The sequence below is a fragment of the Bombus affinis genome, chromosome 2 (assembly GCF_024516045.1).
Source record: "Bombus affinis isolate iyBomAffi1 chromosome 2, iyBomAffi1.2, whole genome shotgun sequence".
Taxonomy (NCBI): domain Eukaryota; kingdom Metazoa; phylum Arthropoda; class Insecta; order Hymenoptera; family Apidae; genus Bombus; species Bombus affinis.
Window position 1 is genome coordinate 18,255,201 of NC_066345.1, and position 19,630 is coordinate 18,274,830.

Genomic DNA, 19,630 nt, shown 5'->3' on the forward strand with positions numbered 1-19,630 from the left:
TGGCATATATAGGTTTCTCCAGACTTCAGTTACTTCAGATACTTCAAAATGATACCAGTACTCATTTAGCAGCGCAAGAAGGAAATTTCATTGAGTCGGATATTGTTGAATTTTTGAACACGTTACCGATATAATCGAGTTTCACAGGCCAACTTCCTTGTACATTCTATACGAGCAAACCAAGCAAGTGGTAGGAACAAAACTAATGCGAATTACTTACACCTTTTGTTTTCTAAGCAACGTATAAAAACATCGAATATCTTCTGTTCCACAAATTTGTCTCATATTTTGATAATTACCAACATTTGTCGAGGTAAATTTCGTGTAATATGCGAAATATTTGAATACGGAGTAAACGAAATCACTTTTGGGCTTAAAGGCTTAAGGAAGCCAATTTTAGGATATAGCGATTACCTAGTAACCTTAAGATGAAAAATCAGATATACGGTTGCTCAGGAAATATTTCTATGAATACTAGCAAATGGGAATGTAAAAAGATACTCGAGTGAGTCATATCTAAAACTTTCGTTTTCATTTGACGAATGCATAAATTTGTTATGTTCGATTTACATGAATCTCATTCGCAGTTACCTTGACCCACATTTTTGTTTGTTTGGTGTTTTCATGATCAGTTACTCGTCCGCGACGAGACCAAGATTAGAGTAGATCGCAGTAGGCATCCTGGAATGCGCGATTGTGAGATTTACACCTTTAATAGCGTTATTCCTCTTCCTGTAGTCATTCATAAAGCCGGTTTCGACAATCTCGATCCTTAGCGAGTCTGTACTTATGTTCACAAATGAAATAGATAGATGGCAAACGTGTCCGACTTTTCTTTCTCGCAACAAAACAGGAACTAGCTGTTCCTTATCGCGTTACAATTATGCAATCGACATTGTCAACAGATAACGCTTGGCAAAGGTATACCGCCATTCTGAACCGTGGCCCGCCAGTAACGGGTTTTTCAACGAGGTTCCTTTTTGTATGAAATCCTTGGCCATCGAACCGTTAGTTTGGAGTAGATGTCCCTCTAACTACACGCCGATAGGTCTATAAACGAGAAACCGCTACGAAACAATTTCGATAAATTTCACTCAGACGTTGATTTTGTGCATGTGAACTATACGAATCGGTTTGTTCCTCTTCGAAGTACATTTAGTTTTCATCGATAAAAATCGTTCTCCTTTCTGTGTTTATCGTTGTTGAACAATAAAAAAGAAACTTCCACGTATACGATAAAGAAAGATACTTATCGAAACGTTTAATTCGATGAAGAACGCACGTCGTTTGCGTTATATACAAAATCCTGCTTTTCCGTTTGAAATTTCTCAGTAACGAATGATTGTTTAAAGACTAATTTTGGCAAATAATAGAAACCGATAAGAACGAATTCGCTTGAAATCTAACGTTTCTTAGGTCGAAAGGAAAGGGAAAGGATATTGATATGAGCCAAGTTGTTTTCGCTCGCTCGTTTATCTTCTTTTACAGATTTCTCATCTGAATTAATTTATTTCTTGTAAATCTATGAACACTAAGAAAGCACGCGGAAAACGTTCTCCGCTCGGAAGATGCTTAAATTCTAGAAAACTCTGACCAGATGTCCGAAGAACAATGATTTCAAATCAAGCGAATATTTAAGGAAAGGAAAGTGATATACAATATGGTAACGTAAAGCAAGTATTATTTCATCTTGGAAAGGAATCACGACATTGCTTATTTTTTTCATTCGTAATCAAGATTTTATATAAATTTTAATTGCAGAAATAACACGCATCGTCGATTTTATCTCTAGGAAACAACGAACGATCGATCTTTCTAACTCTGCATACGCATTTTACCATCACGATTGCAATTTACTTCCTTGATTAAAGTCTTCTTCACTTAAGTAATCGACATAGTCAAAAGCAAAGTTCAACGTCGATGAAAGAATGATTTGTTTCTACAACATTTCGCTACGTCGAGGATGAAAAGAAATGCCCTCTTGGGACATCTGGCCGCGAGTGTGTGTGTCTGCGTCTGTGTATATATACACAATAAACGTAACTAATTAACAGTAACATAATCTGCATACGTAATCCTAGTGCGCTTACGTCTCGAGAAGAGGGAACGAGGAGGTTGGAGAGGGTTTTAGGTAGAAGAGGATTGGAGACAGAGAAACGACGAAAAGTTAGTTACTAAAAATTATTTAGGCGGCTCGCAGAAAAAAAGGATCGTCCGTTAGCTTCTTCCTCTCGCGATCGAAAGATTTTTCCTTTTTATTTGAAAGAGCCACGAGTCGCGCTCGTACGACGCGCCGAAGCGTTGCACGCTAAACAATAATTACTTTATCTTTATTATCATTTAGTATCACATTGCGTTCACTGTTTTGTGCTGGCCATTTTTGCCTGGCTTGATGAGAGCGCACACCACCCCTCTAACCTCTTCTTACGTTCCTATGTTCTGCTTTCGTGCTCGTTTATACCTCGGCGGTAAAAATACCATGGCGAAGGCAAATAGAACGAACGATCTTACTTCACATACACTTCCAATATGGTTTTTTAAAAATTGCGAATCCCAATAAACAGCAACAGCTAGCTGATTTTTTTCATCGCATCGTCCCCTTGCAAAAGTGAAACGGTTCAAATTTAGCGATACGTTTGATCGTCAGTGGGGATGTTAAGATGGAAATTTTCGAAATCGCATCTTGTCACGTTAAATGTAAAAATATAATTTGCGTAAAATAAGTTAGAGAAATCGTTTCGTGAAAGTATTCGCGTATGTGTATGGAATGTGCGCGTGAGTTTCAAACGAATATAATATTATCGCTAATGATATTTATCGGGATTCGAATTTGTTTGATTTTCCACGTTTATCAAGACCGTTCGTTCCGTATTTGAGATTTTCATACAGCCAAGGAGCTAAAGAGAGGTTGAGGCCCTTCTTCAAGGCACCTTAGGTAGTAAATACCTATCTAGAAAAGAAATTCATGACGTCCTGCGCCAACAAAAAAGAAATTAGAGAAACAAAAGCTACTACTTAAAACAATCTATCTAGATCCTAACGAAACTTGGATTAATTCGAGTGATATTAAAAACTTCTACGTGAATTAATTAACGCTTTCTTTCAATTCCTAAGCGAGCTCGTATCGTCATCTTACACGTGTACGTATCTTAAGCCTATGAACACATGAAATCACTGCCCAATCGACCAATTTGGACCCATTTGACAAGGCACTCGAGTCGCTGAGATACCAAAGACGTTTCAAGGAAAAACGACGCTAGATGGGACAAGGGAGGAAGGGAGAAGGACAGTTACGATGAAGCGGAAGACGAGGATTGTAATACGCGGAAGAACATTAGCAACGTTTATTCTAACAGTTGGCGAACAGGTTGAACCGTTTTGAAAAAATTATTGTCGCTTCTTCCAGGATCGCGTCTCGCCGATAATGTTCCTCTTCGTAGGATAAGGAGAACGCCAATATCTTCTTGTTCTACATCCACGACCTTCTAATCGAATCCTTCCATACGCTAATTCCGAAACCGTACACAGCTCTCTGCGAGCAAATTTGTTCGAGGTGATTAACGGGCAGGATACCTAAAATCTACCTAAGACAGAAATCGGTGGAAAATCAGTTGGTCCCTTTGCAAAGTGTAAAATAAATAAATTGTTATATCCGTTCGCTTGTTTCTACGACTAAACATTAACCTTATTTACACATGAGATTGTTTGCGCGCGATCTGAGGTAAACGAGAGGTTTCGCTGGATGTCACGTGACGCGAACGGAAGCGTTTAAAAGCTTTTTCAATAAGTAAGACGCAACGAGAAGACGCGTGCCGGATTCACCTTAGTGAATTGGTCGAAATTCGGCGCGTGACAACGATAATTGACTCTCGCCTCTTCGTTTATATTATATTTTCTATCTTTTGCTTTATTCTTTCTTTCCTTTTATCATATATTCTCGTTTCGACTTTCTTAACGTTACCCGATAGAGACCGTCAACATATCCGACACACTTCCGACCAACGTCGACTGTCGGAAATACGTTATTTGGTCACAGTTACTGGTCATCGCTTATAATAATAAACAGGTAGTCGATTGTTGCGTCGTCTTCGAATATCTTCGATTTAGAGAGGCTCACGAAAACGACGTAACGCCTTAGTGGAAGGCTCATCCGGTGCTGTAAGATATTTACTTTCGAACAGAAAAGAAAAAGAGATTCACGAAGATCTTGTAATTCCACGCGGAACCGTAAAACTTGCTGCAAAACTTTATAAAATAACAAGTTCCCACTTTCGTTCGTCCGTTTACAAAGGTAACAATTATTCGACGTTTCTCATCTTCGCGAGGAAAGAAAATTTAATCGCACGAGAGTGCGATGCCGCTACGTAGCTATGCTATGCTATTTTACAGTAAAATATCTTTCGAAGAAAATATTCGTCCAGAAAAGAGTTAGAAAAACTACTTTTTTACTCCGTGCACGATGGTCTTATCATCTCGAGATCGATATTCAAACCAAAAAGTTTTCGTCAGCAATCGGAAGCAATGGAAAAGGGAAAAACTAAAGGATAAAAAAGAGAAAAGAAAAATGCTGAATCTATAGTTTCGAATACTGAGAAAATTTAAAGGCACTCGTACTTTCTCATCTGAACACGATCCAAGCATGCTCGAATCGATTTGCGAGAAATGCAATATTTGATCGAGATGCGTTCGAGATGACGATTCAGCACCGGTTCGCCTTATCCATGTCGCTAGTCGTGTAGATTTTTGCTGAGTAGCAAATTATTATGCGGCCCTGACAGATGCCTGATTAACTCTTGTAGACTATCGAAACTTAACGAACAGAAGCAACAAGTAAAGGTATTGTCAGGGGCGGCTATGACGCCTCTGTGAACGGAGCAGAGATGCTTCAACAGGTGAGCTTTCTGCTTAAACATAGCAACGCAAAGTCTACACGCGAAAGGTTTTTCACCCGTATGCACTCTCAAATGCGTTTTCAAGTTCCAAGACATTCCAAACTGTTTGCCACAATAACTGCACCGATATTCGCGAACGGGAGTAGACTTTGGCGGGTCATCCGTCGGCGGAGGTGGAGGCGCTCTTGCTGCTGGCAAAGCCCAAGAACCCCAAGGTGGTTCCAAGCCTGCCGCCGATGCTGGATCCGCGCTTGGTGGTCTATGCGACGCTCCTGGTGGTGTCACTGATCTGTCCTGCTATAAAATACGATACATGCATGTTATCCTATTCGCAACCAAATTACAAATTTTATAAAATATTCCATAAAAGCAAGGATTTCATATTCGATTATTACGCCAATTTGATGTTATTCGTTTGAAATTGGCAATGCTATATCTATACTGTCGTCTTTAGTTAAAACGTCCTATCGAAATCGAAGGAAACTCAAGTTTTATTTATTTTTTTCTCTCCGTTCAGTTTAAAATATTCGATTATTATTTACGTAACAACTTGCATAATATTACCGTTCGTAAGAAGGCACAGAAAACTTCAATATCGCATTCTGTCGTATTTATAGCGTTATTCTTTACTATTCCTTACTATTTTTTACTATCCTTTACTGTTATCCAAATACCTAATTTTAACGAAATTCAATTAATTTAATTGATAAATTAACCTAGTATCTCGTAGATTCGAAGTTAGTATTATTGAAATTTATTATTATTATTACCATCGATGCAACTTCCTTTCGCAGAAAATTTGTTCTACGTAAGAAGAACTATACATATTGCATAAACATATACATAGTTCCAAAGCTATAGATCGAACGAATAAGATGACATATAACAATGAGAATAACATCTTCGTTTAATAAACAAATACCTGATGTCGCTTTATTTTTAGCGATTAAGTTTTAAAAATACGGGTTTGATTGTCAGGCATCGATCGACGAACAACCTTTCGATAATATTTTCGGCAAGGAACTGTATATCGCGTAACGCAAAGACTACTTGTGCTGTTTCGTATTTAAATTTTAATAGCGTTTGGTAACAACAACTATAATACTTTTGTAAATATCATCTTGAAGATTATTAAAAATTTTCATTTTGCAGTAAAGTGACAGTAATTAAAAAACTCTGGGAAAATTTTATTTGTATTTTACAATTAACGATGGAGAAATTCCAAATGCAGGCTGTAATATTTTCAAATTCACATCAAGTTGTACGTGTGCAATATGTTGCTCTCAAAAGTTTACTAAAACTTCGTATTTAAAAGAGTCGATGTATGGCAGGTTGCTCGTCCATAGGCGCTGGAAATCTATAATTTTAAAACCTTATTTCTAAGAAATAAAGCAAGAACAATATTACGTATTTGTTAAATTAAAATAATCCGTTATCTTCGTTATCTTCTACCAAGTTCTACTTGACTTTCTTGCACGTTTCAACTTGAAAAATTTTATTACCAATGTTACAAGTCATCGTATTTGAAATTTACACGTCTGCAATTATACACCATTTCATCTCAAAATAGAAATTATTTTCGTTGACGATTCTCTTACGAGAGAATATCTAAATAAATTCAATTTATTTATAACATGTTAACATTTTAACAAATCATCGAAATTCTAGTTGCTATGTGAAATTCCAATTAAACCAACTTTTAGGTAGAAATACGGACATAAGAGTTCGATCCTTTAGTTTCGTTACTCGATGAACGTGATTCGTTTACGTATAATTAACACATTACGAATTTATTTACGAGATATAGATGGAAGATAGAAAGAGGTGATACAAATAATATCGTAGACCGCGGATATTTATGCAAAATTATATTTTTACATGCTCAACTTTCACTGAATTTATACGAAGATTGCAAGAGAAAAATATACGATTTGATCAATTTTGTACATGATAAATTCATAAAAATTTGCGAAGAAACTAACCAATATCGATACTTGAGAATCAACTACGATGACCAATAATCGAAATCGATATTTTTAATATTTTTGCACTAGAAGCCCACAATTGAATTCGATGAAAAGATAGTTTTGTGTTTTCCCATTTGTAAATTTCCTATAAAAATGCATAAAAAGTGCATAAAAGTCAGCAGTCTGATAGTAACATTTGTATTATTGTAAGAGAGAAAATGAAAATACTCATGTACCAGGTACGGGGGTGCCGAGACGCTGAGGGGATGTGGCGCTTGCAACCGCCTCGGCGTCTCGAATCCAGGATTGAACGGTACAAAGGCTGGATTCTGAGCGGGTGCATTGTGAAAACCTGGCCTTCGTTTTCGATGAGGCGTGACGATATACGCCTCCGCAGGTGGGATAGGTATTTCTTCGGGTTTTCGCTTTCCCGGTTCTAAGCCTAACGCGAGTCGAGCCGCTAATTGCCTCCTTCTCTCTTCCGCCTCCTCTAGAGATTCTCGCCTCTCCAGTAACTGCTTCTCTGGCCTGAATAAACGTACGGCGATAAAACTCGTAGAACAAGTTACCGCTAACTAGCTATGGAACGAACAATTTAATAACGTTTGTTCGTATTTTCAAACTTACCTAGGTACAATATCGTGCGAACTTTCGCTAGTAGTGGAAGTTCCAGAATTTAAGCTTAGGTTTACAGGATCCGAACTATCCCTCCGCCGAGGCGGTTCTATACTGCTTTCTCTATTCTCCGCGAGGAGAGTTTCACCTTCGACGCCTTCCACGTCTACTTCTGGTTCCTCCTCGCATCCCTCGGTTTTTATGAGTACCGAGCAACAGTCGGCCGGATTGTTCGACTGCCTGTAACGTTAACGGACAATGCGATGATACTTGTTTCTTCGCGTCGGATGGGATAGAATTTTCCAATTATCTAAGTATATCGCGCGTATTCATCCGGAAACTTGAGAACAAACGTCGAAAGTGGAAGATAAAGGCGCGAACGCACCAGCCTCGCTCTCTTTATCGAAACAAAGATCGGACAAAAGCAGAAATTAATCTTAATATAGTTCTCTATCTTAGAAATGACGATATCTGTATTGACGAATTGATTTCACGAATCCTCGACACTGGTCGATCTCTACCAACCTGCCGTCGTACTGCGATTCGTAGCTGGAACTCTCTTGGCCCTCGGAGGGTTGAGGGGTGGGTATCCTTTCGGGGTCGGAGTTACTAGAGGTTTGAGGTTGATTCGGCTCGAACAGCTCCGACTTAATTTGAAGAAGCTCGAACAATTCCCTTAGCGGCGTGAGTTCCGTCGACTGCAAAATATTATCGTTCTTGCATGTTTTTTCATCGGCGAACGACGCATCGTCTTAGAAAAATGTTACACAACGAGATAATAGGCTTACTGGAATGAGAGCTTCTCCGTTATAGAGAAATTCCAACAAATGAGTCAGCTGGGTTTTTCGGACCCCGGACAAGTGAACCACATGGTCCAATGCAGGGTTACGAAGGAGACTAGCCAAAAGGGGACTAGCTGCAGCCAAAACTACTCGATGGGCCTTGACGACGGATCCATCGTCGCAAGCTAACGTCACGTCCACGTGACGGTCCCCGGTGTACCAGGCTCCAACCTCCGCGGCCAAGGTCGCTGGATGCTTCCCATAATGGAGCGTCAGGAGACCGTCAGTATACATCGTCTGTAAAAAGTTCGTCAATTGTTATTTACGTTATTCGTTGTTTTATTGCATTATCGTATTCGCACATATAATTGCGCGACGCGTTCGATTATCTCCGAGAAAGTTTTAAAGAATTTTATAAAAAAGAGAAAAACGCTTCGAAGAAACCGTAGCTCGTGTAAAGAAAATTCGCGCAGTTTATATTTAGCGAAAATATCGTCTGTTGCCGAGCCTGATCGGTTCTATTTATTACAAAATAAATAACGAGACTTTCAATGGAACAACAAATTTAACGATATGCTTGCTTTATAAGGAAAATTAATAGAAATTAAGATACTTTAAGAGCGTGCGTCATTTTTAAATTGTGTGGTCTTGTTGCATAAAGATTTATGTTGCATAAAGAAATAAAGATTTATTTACCGTTAGACGATATTAACGCGAATTGACAAGTTACAAGTTGTAAGATATATACACCTAGTTCATACGTTAATTTTATCTTTAATCTTTTAAACAAGAGGATACAAGACGATGATTTGTAATTTGCAGAATTTCATTTATTTTGCTAGGAAACTTGTAACTTCAATTCGTAATTTATAAATTAATTTGAAACTTTGGCATAAATCCTTCGTTCAAATCATATAAAATTCTACCATATACGAGACAAGTTGTAATATTAAAGAGATTATACCACTGCTTATCTACCATATATGAGACAAGTTGTAATATTAAAGAGATTATACCACTGCTTATCGTTTACTTGTATTTGATTAATTCTAATTGATGGTCGTTTAAAAGTAGCGAAATTAGAAACTATTTAAGAAATTTTCGATTTTACGTTTATAGGATCAGTTACGTATCGTTGGAACATTCTGCATCATGTGATGCACATAATGATTTACGCAAAATCTAAGCACTATGACGCTTGTTATCGCCGCACCGCGACGATAGTGGCGAGGAAAATTCTTTCGTAACAACGAAATAAGCGAAATATGTGTGACGTCCTTAACCTAATAATGCGCTGTCGTCGCTTCGCGTCATGCAAAGACAGCTTCGTTACACTAATTTCATCTTTCCGTGCCCCGCCTCTGTTAGAAACGGCGGAAGGCGGTGACGTGTCCCAAGATTATGTTTCTCACGTTTCTCTGACATTCGCTCAGCTTTCTGCTAAGGACTTGAATTGCGTCTAATGATAGCTCATCTATATAATTAAGTTGCAAAGCTATTTATTCGACGAATTCAGTTTCACGTGGATATTTCGAAGAAAACGATTTTGAGCTGTCTATCATTAACACAATACGAAACAGTGGTTTGTGTGCTCAATTAAATCTAACGGGCTCAAGGTAATTGCTGAATTACTTTGAATTCATTTATTGCTCGGAAAAATGAAACGATAAAATTTTATCTTTCTGGGAAGAGAAGAGAACCGTGTGCGCGTAATCCCACTGACGTAATTGTTCGCGAGTAACAGTGCATCGATAAACATAATAGAATTGCATCTTGGATGCAATAGCGTAATTAGGCAGTTGCGGTCCCGCTGATTAATGATCTGCCGCTTCGAGAGGGGAAATTCTGTAGATCTCCGCGTTCTTCGAGAAACTTCCTATTAAAAGAGTACTGGCGAATACCGGCGATGTAGCTCGCAACGAAATGTTACCGTGACTCATGTAACTGCACTGCAATTTAATTCGCGATTAGAAAATAACGCAGCAGAATATGGTTACCCGGAAAATAAATTGTACGTTTATTCGGAACGTCGTAACGAATTGCGCGTACCATCCGATATTATTTATTTATAACGAATCGACGTATGTCATTTTCTAATAGCGTACAAATATGACGCAACGCAATTGAACGAACGGTCTATCGCTCTTTTCATTTCGAACGTTTGAAGAAATTCGTCGCGCAGGAATCGAATAATAGTTCGTTCATTCGTTCGTTCGTTCGTTCATTCGTTCGTTTCTCAAGGGGAGCCGCGGGAGAGAAAGTTTGATTTCACGTTATATGCTCTCAGCGAGCAGAAGTATAATTAACATTATGAAACCAATGCCGTAAACATCGACGCGTTCCGCAATGTCAAACGTGTCTCAGGCACAATGAGTTTCACGCTTAACATTCGCGAACGTTAACGAAACTCGTTCTTTCTCTTCTAGAGAGGGTGTTTGATCGAGAAAACCACGCATACTATTTTCTGTTATCGATCTAAGCAGATCGATCTCGTGTATCTCAGAGCTTCGTAGCAAGACAGGATAAATTTTCTCACGTTGGTACTCTGTTTCGAATAAAAAGATGTCAGACTTTTAATGGAACAATTGGATTAAGATCAAATTAGTTGCATAAAAAGCGATCAGAAATGAAGATCACGAAGTCGTTTTCCTGTTATGCTGACACGATACAGGAGCTTGTCAAGTGGATACTCATCGACGCGACCTTCGATGAGTGATCCGATCAAATTGGAAAGGGAAGGCCTTGGGCAAGAGTCACGAAGAGGGCGTGAATTCCATCGAGGCAAGAGATCGCGAATCACATACGCTGCTTTCTTCGTTTCTTTCTTTCCCTATATCTCCAGGGTGTGCCGTGCCTCGTATCTTGTTCCAATACTTCGCCAACTACGAGCATCCTAAATTCGTTACTTTCACGTAACTAAGTGACATCGCTTAAAAGAATCGTGGCCACGATTCGTATACGACGGTACTATTCGTATCGTGCATACTATACAACGAGGTTGTAAAATCGATAATTAGACAAATTAATCGCATAACCTAACGAAACCTCGGTTAAAACCGTGCAAAGAAATTTTTAATACAAAGTCGATGTTGTATACACGTGCGTCGTACAGCACATCGAAATAAAACTTATACAATTTCGCTTTCTGATTTTCCAATTTTTCGAAACAATAACGATCGATTACTGTTTCTCTGCTTAGAAGCGAAATATTGTTAGCCGTTGTCTATTTATTCTGCGGAATTCTAAAATGGAACGCAGCGTACAGTTGTGATCGTAGATACGTATCTATAGCAGAAAAGAATAAAAGGGATATAAGGAGATCGTAAAATCGATCGATAATTTCAGAGGTCGGAAGAAGCCTTTATTCGGATCATTCGTACGATGTCAACTTATTCTTCGCGATATATACGATATGTAGGTTTGTCCGCGTACCAAGGCGAACGGTTATATCGTTTTTAAGTTATATTCTGAAAGCTCCAATTTCGTGACTCATCGTCGAACTGCCAACGCCGATAGAAGCTGATCTTAAAACGTTAATTTTATCGACTGTCTGTTTTATCGGCGAAATATTTCCACTAGACGATCATCGATCGATGATATTCCTCGCGATATCGTTTCTATCCATTGTTACCGCTATCCGATGATTTAACTTACGGCTTTGCTATATCATGGTATATAAATCTGCTCCAAAAATCGAATAACAGAGGATAAAAAAAGGATAAAAAAGAAAAAAAAAAAGGAGAACGATCCTTGAACGAGAAACGGCACGCCGCGCTGGTTCGCGCGTGTATGACTCGATCGCACACGTAATGTCTCGTGAAGCGGTTACTAAGAAAATCGCTGAATAAGGAAATGGTTGCTGATGCGTCTGCGTTGTTGTTGCTGCTGTTAGCAAGCACGACTTGAAGTTCAGGGTCAATCGCTGGCCGACCGGCTGCATTACGTCCACGCTTACGCTTACGTTCGTCTTTCTTCCTCTATTTGGGCCTTGAAGAGTTGCCGGGCGGGGTCTCGTGCCATTCGTGCTAAGTGGGGGCAAGGCCCCGTGCCACTAGATGCAGAAACTCTGGCCCAGTTGTCGGTTGGTGGGGGTTGCGCGATCCAACTGTTTGCCAGTTTTACTAGTCAGGATGCCTGCCGCTCTTTGTAGGTGCTGCTCTCTTTCCTCGGCAGTCCGTAGCCAACTGGTAATCCGCTGCGTTTCGATACGTCTCGTCGCGTCGGTAAACCATCATCGGCTCCTACTTTGTCGCGCGCTGATAAATAGAGGAACCTCGGTGCTACGCTTTTGGCGGTGGATCCGAATGCTCGTGATTGCGAAATTAGAGCACGTTTCTGATAACCGATTCGTTCCATGAATCAGCTTTTTCTTTTCAGATATATTATTCACCAAACTTTGCTTGCAAGTTTCCCCGTCCATAGATGCTACGCTCTTATTGAGAAAGTACGAAGTTCGTGAAGTTCGCGAAGTTGACAAGAAAAGTGTACTTTATTTATGGCAATATCGGTGCTGTACGGTTTTACACGTTTTCACGTATCACGTGATCTCGTAAGAAATTAATCCGCGCATCGTAAAAACGACCGTGTCATCCATTAACCTTTTGATTATTGAATACACCGCGCACGAACGTTTCCCATAGGCGATGCGCGATTTTCTACGATCGTCATTACGTAGCCATGTATGTTCGAGCTATATTCTGATTTTATCATGTTCGATATTTCACTATTTAAAATAGTGTTGTAATAGATGAATAATTTTTACTCGAGGTATATGAATGGTATATATATATATATATATAAGGTATACACGACGCGAATGAAATAACAATTTTATACCAAATACCAATGAATGTCCCGATATAGCTGACCGGTTGTGCATAGTACGTTTATGCATCCCTAGTCCATGCCGATGACATTCGCTGCACGTGATACGTTAAAGGGTAATTGAGGGGTAAAAGCGAACACGCGAAACTTTCAGCGTCTCGCCGCGTATTATTTCCGTAAAGTTGAAATATTCTGCCTCGCAGACGGAACTTGCGAAATAGTATCGATACGTCACGTCGTACAACTTTTGTAGTTACTAGCAAAAACACGCGTCGTCTCGTGTGCAACATCGAGACGGTCCGAAAGACGTTGGCATTTGTGGAAGAAAAAGAGGGGACGATGCAGTGGGAACTGGTGCAACGAGTTCGTGAGGTTGAGCTAAAGATAAGAATGAGAGGAGAAAGTTGCTGGAATTCGTAAATTTCGTTGCGCGAACTCTCCGTGGACGTCGGTTGCTTATCGCCTCGCATACTAATACGGTCGCGCGGCAGCCGTGCGCGCGTGTGCACTTACACTTTCGGTTCGTGACTACACCACCACACGTATACACGTACATATTCACAGTCACACTGCGTCGATGTAACGATGCGCAGTGCCACACACACGCGAGCATTATAATCTTCTATCCGGATGGCGGACGTTACGATCTACCATTGAATCGAACAATGGCGAAACTGGGTTACGCAAATGTCGAGGCTGGAAATTAAAGCGCGAGACAGCGGGGCCAAGAGAGGGAAGCTCGCACCAGCATCGGCCGGTGAAAAAGATTCAGCTCTCGTATGAAAAACCGAGGCCTTGATCGGAGAAAACGCTGGTCGATGCTGAGAATGTTATTTCTCGCGGTTCGATGTGCTTAAAACTTGGTTCAGATTTATGTTGGTCTAGGTCTCGTAAAGACAATTATCGTTCTACGCGATTGACCGATGCAATTGACTGTTGGAACGTAACTGTTTACACGTAGCACACGAACTTGGTTAGGATATTTATTGTTTCCGACGATAATCGTCGATTCTCGGTCTCGATAAATGTGACGATGTATCGTTTAATACAAACACCATTGAAATCGTTAGAACACGCGTGCGAACGAATTTGCGATTTATCCGCGATGAAATTTTCTGTCTTTCTTCTTTCCGAACGAACGATCCTTTTTCGTCAAACGAGCAAAAGTTTGAAATTAATTCTTTAAACGGGACGACATTGTTCGCGAGATTTTCTGAATTCGGCAACGACTTCTTTTATCGTTTGCATTTCTCATTACCTTTGTCCGGTAGAGATGCTGTGCAAGGTAAAGATTTTAGATATAAATGTGAAAAAGCTATCAAACGACGTCCATGTATGAAATATTGTTTATACATACGACGCTGTCAAATATAAACCGATAGTAAAAAAACGGCAAATATTATCGTTTAGTTTACGAGAGGCGGTTGCTGCATCGATGCTGGCTTATTTTTGACAACGGTAAGGAATTGCGCGACAACGACGTCCCGATAACGATGTACGTCGATCGAAATGACCTGCCGTTATCGGTTCACGTTTCGCTTTCGTATCAACGATTAAATGACAAAAAAAGAAAAAGCGACGCGTCCATGTAAGTGAAAAACATTTCCCGCAAACGCGAAACGTCACGTTGTTGGCAGACCGAATCACCGAAATAAGTTGTCCAATTTTCACGCTTTAACGGCGTAAATCGCGGAATCCGTTGAACGGAATTACTCGTCGTTACAGTGCCGTACGAATCTGCAAAATAATGGAGCTGTTTGTTATTTATCGCGAAGAGAACAGATCGTGACGATTCGGATTAAGGCGAGGCTGCTGAAACCGCGCGAACCAGCCAGCGCGGATTGAGCAACGCGCGGAGAACTCGTTACGAGACCTGTAATGGGGTCCAGGCGTTTCCGCTCCATTTTTTGTGGGCCCAATTACGTTTCGCCAGCCTCGATAGGCCGTGTTTCGCGGTCTCATCGGGCCTCTCTCACGTACATGCATCTTATACGTACGCACACAAGCATCGAAAAGCATTGGTTTGGAACACCATAGAAGTTTGCGGGGAGGCTATACGACCCAGCGTTACCACAAAATATCACGAACAAGAGAAGAAATTGCATCGAACACGTCACGGCCGTTGATGGCTTTTCTGACAAGAACACGATATCCGTTTAATGGTGGTTTTATAATCTTCGTCCGATGGACAAAAGGAAACATAAGGAATTAGAAGGATAAACTTTTTCTATAGATTCGGTTGACACTGCGGTCGAAATCCAGTGGCTGTCTCGGTTGAAATTCGCTGCTGCTGAAAATATCTATAGAGGTTGTAGCGTCGTGGCTCGTTAGTTCTTCATCGAGCAGACAACGTGTTTCACCGTGTTTTAGAAACGAAAATGCGTAATTCTAACCGAGGGCAGGGTTATGACACCCCGTGAAACCTATGACTCACACCTTTCCCCGATTTCGAATCACTATTTTCCGACTGGTCTCTCACGCTCTCCCTCTTGCGCATCGCTCCGTCGACTGTGACGTACTCTCTCCGTTATTTCTTCTCTCTTCTTCCTTTTCGTTTTGTCCGTCTCCGTTGCTCGCTCGCTATTCAACCGGTCTGACGAAAATCGCCCGACTACGTTTGGATATTGCAAGAAAAGCTAATAACGCGAGAAACGAACGAGAAACGAAGAAAGATCGCCGCTCCGAAGAGAAAATCTAAGGATCGAATTGAGAAAGAAAAAGGAAAATCTGCACGATCGAACGGAGAGCGCGATACGTAGAAATTCTTCGGATAGATTATTCCGCTCGAAACGTTGGTAGTCGGCCGTCCGGTCTGCGTACGTATGTTTCGAAATACTTTCACGCTCGGGGAAAACAATGATGCGGAGACACGTTTCTGGATCGCAAGTTCGATAAGTGCGTTGCGCCACGAAACTGGTTATTATCCTATCCACTTGTCCGTGGAGGCTATTAAAAGGTAGAATCGGCCCGACATTGGTAAACGCAATGACGGATCACTGGCGGATACGGAGCAGGCGCGTGTCAAAAATAACAACGATCAGGATAGCGACGGAGGATTCGTTCCGACGCGACGCGACCCGACCCGACGCGACACGACCCGACGCCACGTGACCCGACGCCACGCGACCCGACGCGACTCGACCCGACCCGACGTAGGGGAACGACAGAATTCCCTCGGCCGATCGGCGGTCGTCGAGTCACCGGATACATTTCGTTCAAGGCCAGAAAGTAAAAAGCCTTTTCAGCTGCACTTACGTACCAACCTAGCCGACTCTAACTGGTACGTGGTCGCACACACTCTTCCCAGGTATACGCTTGTACGTGACACACGTTCCATGGCCTTGTATGTGTACGCGGCAAGCTGTCTCTCTCTCTCGTCTCTCGTCTCTCGTCTCTCGTCTCTCGTCTCTCGTCTCTTCTCTCTCTCCTCTCTCGCCGCTCTCTCCTCGTCTCTCTTTCTGTCTCTCGTTCCACGAAGCGAGTCCGCGAAGCGGCTAGTTACATGATCCATTCATTATATAAGAACAATCGCCTCCTCTAATAGACGCTCCATCATTGTAGATCCGAAGGGCATGTTTGTTACGCGCACGCGTCGTGCACTTCTTCGCTCTATGGGGCAATCGAGTGCACCCGCGATTTCTACGGCCAGCCTCGCTAAAATTGAGAATATTCGTACCGCGATCGCGGACGAAGGTCGACAGGTTTTAAACCGCGTCTCAGGATTTTACGTCTAAGCGACGTGTTTCCTCGTCGATAGAAACGCATATACATCGCGATAACAACGCTAACAGCGTTGATGTAGCAAATGGAAAATGATTGTTTCGTTGGAAAAAAGTAATTAGCATTTAAAGAACATCGGGCAAGAATGTGTCGAGTAATAGAAACTGCAGCTGGAATAGAACATACGGTTTTTTTCTGCGAAACAAATTAATTCGCCTACCGTTTTTGTATAAGAGTCAAGGTGCATGGCAGAAATCATAGAAACTTCGGACTTTCGATCGTTTTTCTCGAACAGCAGCCGATATGTCTTTTACGGAATTCGCGCGATAGACATGATGTCAGTTGTAATATTGAGCGTCGGTCACTTTTTAGCACTTGCATAACCAGAAGGACGTCCGAGCGCGGAGCATCGTTGCCGCAGGATCACGTGGAAACGCGGAAACACATCGAAGAAGCAAGAGATTTCTGAAAAAATCTACAAGAAGGAAAAAAAAAAGGTTGCCGTGTAGACTTTGGCAACGTTGCTCTCTCGATCCTCGACGCTCGTCCTTTCTCCCCTTACATCGACGAGAGACCACGCGCGTACATACATGCATGCGTGCACGCCACGTACGTATCTCGCTGCAGTCGCTGCAAACGAGTAAACAGAATCGTGCGTATCTGCCTTTATGCCCCGCAATACGCACGTCTCCGCGTTGCGTTCCCTTACGTAATAAACGATCGTTTCTCTCAAACGCACCGCGTCTCGTCTTCTCTTCTGGTACACGAGCCAAAAGAGCATTTCTGCCCTCGGCGAAATCGCTACCGTCCACGTCCGTGTAATTTGTCGAGAGCAAGGGCCGTCAACGGCTTTAAAATCGTTCCTTGCCGTTTGTACAAACGCACGCAGTTACGCTTCCTAGGAAATCATTTTCGAATTCAAACGTCATCGAACCGATGCAGATTCGTAAATAGGAACCGTAGCAACGAATCGAATCTCTCGAGTCAATCGATCCTCGTTCTTTCGTAGCTTGTTACGCTAAATGGAAATATGGTTGCATCGTAATATGATATAAGACGGCGAGTGCGCGGCAACAGGAAACGAGTTTTTCAGAAATTTTCCTACGAGTTCCGCTATATATAAACACGGAAAGCTGGGAAACGGAAGCAACGTCGGCGCAACGTCACGTATACGAGAAGAGCACTCGGCGAAGAAGTCGAGGAAAAGAGTGTGCCGATCGCGGCGTCGAGATTTCGATCCGTTCAATGTCAAAGCCTGGCATCATCATCCAGTGCACTTTTTACTGCGCATCGGCAGATGCAGCAGCGTGTAGCGTAGTGGTTCGTCAAAGCCTCTGCTCGCGAGTTAGTCATCGACTGGCGGAGATCCGATCGTGCATACAGCCGCGATTGAGGACTATTAAACGGATGACCTTTCACTACCTAGAAGATCTACATACACCTACGTACGGGAGCATACGCGGCCGCGAGGTACCCGCGTGCATTCATGTTACGCAATCACGATCGTTCTTCTCTCCCTCTTCCTCTCTTTTCCGCTGATTCTCTCCGCCTCTCCCTCGCCCTCTCCATCACCAGTTAGACACGCACGCTGCTCCAGCGTTTCGGATCCGAAGGGCAAGTCTACCGACGATTCGCCGTTTTAATCCATTTACGCTTCTTTCGGGCAGAATTAGACATGCCGAAGACGCGAGCGTATTTCCGTTATTCCACGCTGTTCCGAGTTTTAATTCGTCGTATAATCTCCGTTTCACCCTACCACGGCCATCGAATGTGAAAATATTTCACAAACTATCGTAAGAGTATCTGTAACGAACGAGCTCTTCGACACTTTGCCGATGTTACGAGCAAATGACGCCACACTCGCTTCTTTTACAAGGATAGATAAGAATTAAGCAAAGATTTCGGTAAAATAAATTTTTCTGAGATTTAGCAAGCAGCGTATAAAGCTACGTAGGAATATATCGGAGGAAGATTTATAAATTTATCAAATTTACGAAATAACGAATGTCGTTCTACCAAGGAACACGATGTCGTGGAATTTACAGGTTCCGTTGTTTGTAAAGGTAGAACGAACTACGAAGAACGAAAGTAGACGAGTTTGAGCGTAGAGTGTTCGAATTAACTCTAGACGGTATTTTGAGTAATAATACCGTATCAATTGGCAATATACAAAATGGGTAGTAACGATCGATGGTAACGTCGCAATTACGCCTCATTGTTACACTGTACACCGACGGTATTGGCTGGAATGGAATTTTACAAGAACGCATCGGAATGCACCGATATGCGCGTTATTTTTCTGCAGGCAGCCATTCGCTAGGAACCGCTTTTATTTGGTTGCACTTACACTCGCTACCTTGTAATCGCCTTGCAGGCATATTTTAATAAAGCCAAGATCGCTGCTTTTGGCTCGGCCTTGCTGCCGCGTATAAATGAGTCAGACGGAAACGAGAAACGTCAAGCGATGACCAACGTTTTGCGAGAAGCGGACCCCTGTGCTCTCTATGCAATTTCATATTTGTTTCAAGATGAGCGAGCTTCCTCGGAATAAATCGATCAATCGCAACGATCTAAATACCGTCGATCCGTTATATCGAAACGCTATTTCCGCAATTTTTATGCGTTTGATTTAAATTCGTTTCGTATTATTCTGAGAGGCGAAAGTGCAACTACATTTTAATACTCAATATTCTCATAAAAATAGCTCGATTCGCGTGATTCTCATTACGTAATTCTATTTTCATAAATTTACATCAATCCTGTTTACTATGGTTCAAGTTTACCGCGTCTGCGATAGATTCGATATGTTTTCGCCGTTTGAAGGAATTTT

The 19,630-nt window shown here is 41.6% G+C and overlaps 1 protein-coding gene across 3 annotated transcripts; it reads right to left on the reverse strand.

Moving 5' to 3' along the window:
• Window positions 1–1,454: 1,454 nt before the first annotated feature.
• Window positions 1,455–18,672, reverse strand: LOC126928802 (transcription factor Ken 2). Of its 3 annotated transcripts, none has more exons than XM_050744615.1 (6): window positions 16,340–16,471; window positions 8,263–8,553; window positions 8,000–8,172; window positions 7,487–7,714; window positions 7,096–7,387; window positions 1,455–5,189 (listed from the first exon to the last, which is right to left on the reverse strand). In XM_050744615.1, exons 1-6 carry the CDS (start codon window positions 16,415–16,417, stop codon window positions 4,728–4,730), a joined length of 1,524 nt encoding a protein of 507 aa, XP_050600572.1. In that variant the 5' UTR covers window positions 16,418–16,471; the 3' UTR covers window positions 1,455–4,727. The 3 variants fall into 3 exon arrangements, with proteins under 3 accessions (XP_050600572.1, XP_050600574.1, XP_050600573.1); XM_050744617.1 differs by lacking the exon at window positions 1,455–5,189 and adding an exon at window positions 6,059–6,249 and having other exon boundaries at window positions 16,340–18,669; XM_050744616.1 differs by lacking the exon at window positions 1,455–5,189 and adding an exon at window positions 6,744–7,004 and having other exon boundaries at window positions 16,340–18,672.
• Window positions 18,673–19,630: the final 958 nt, after the last annotated feature.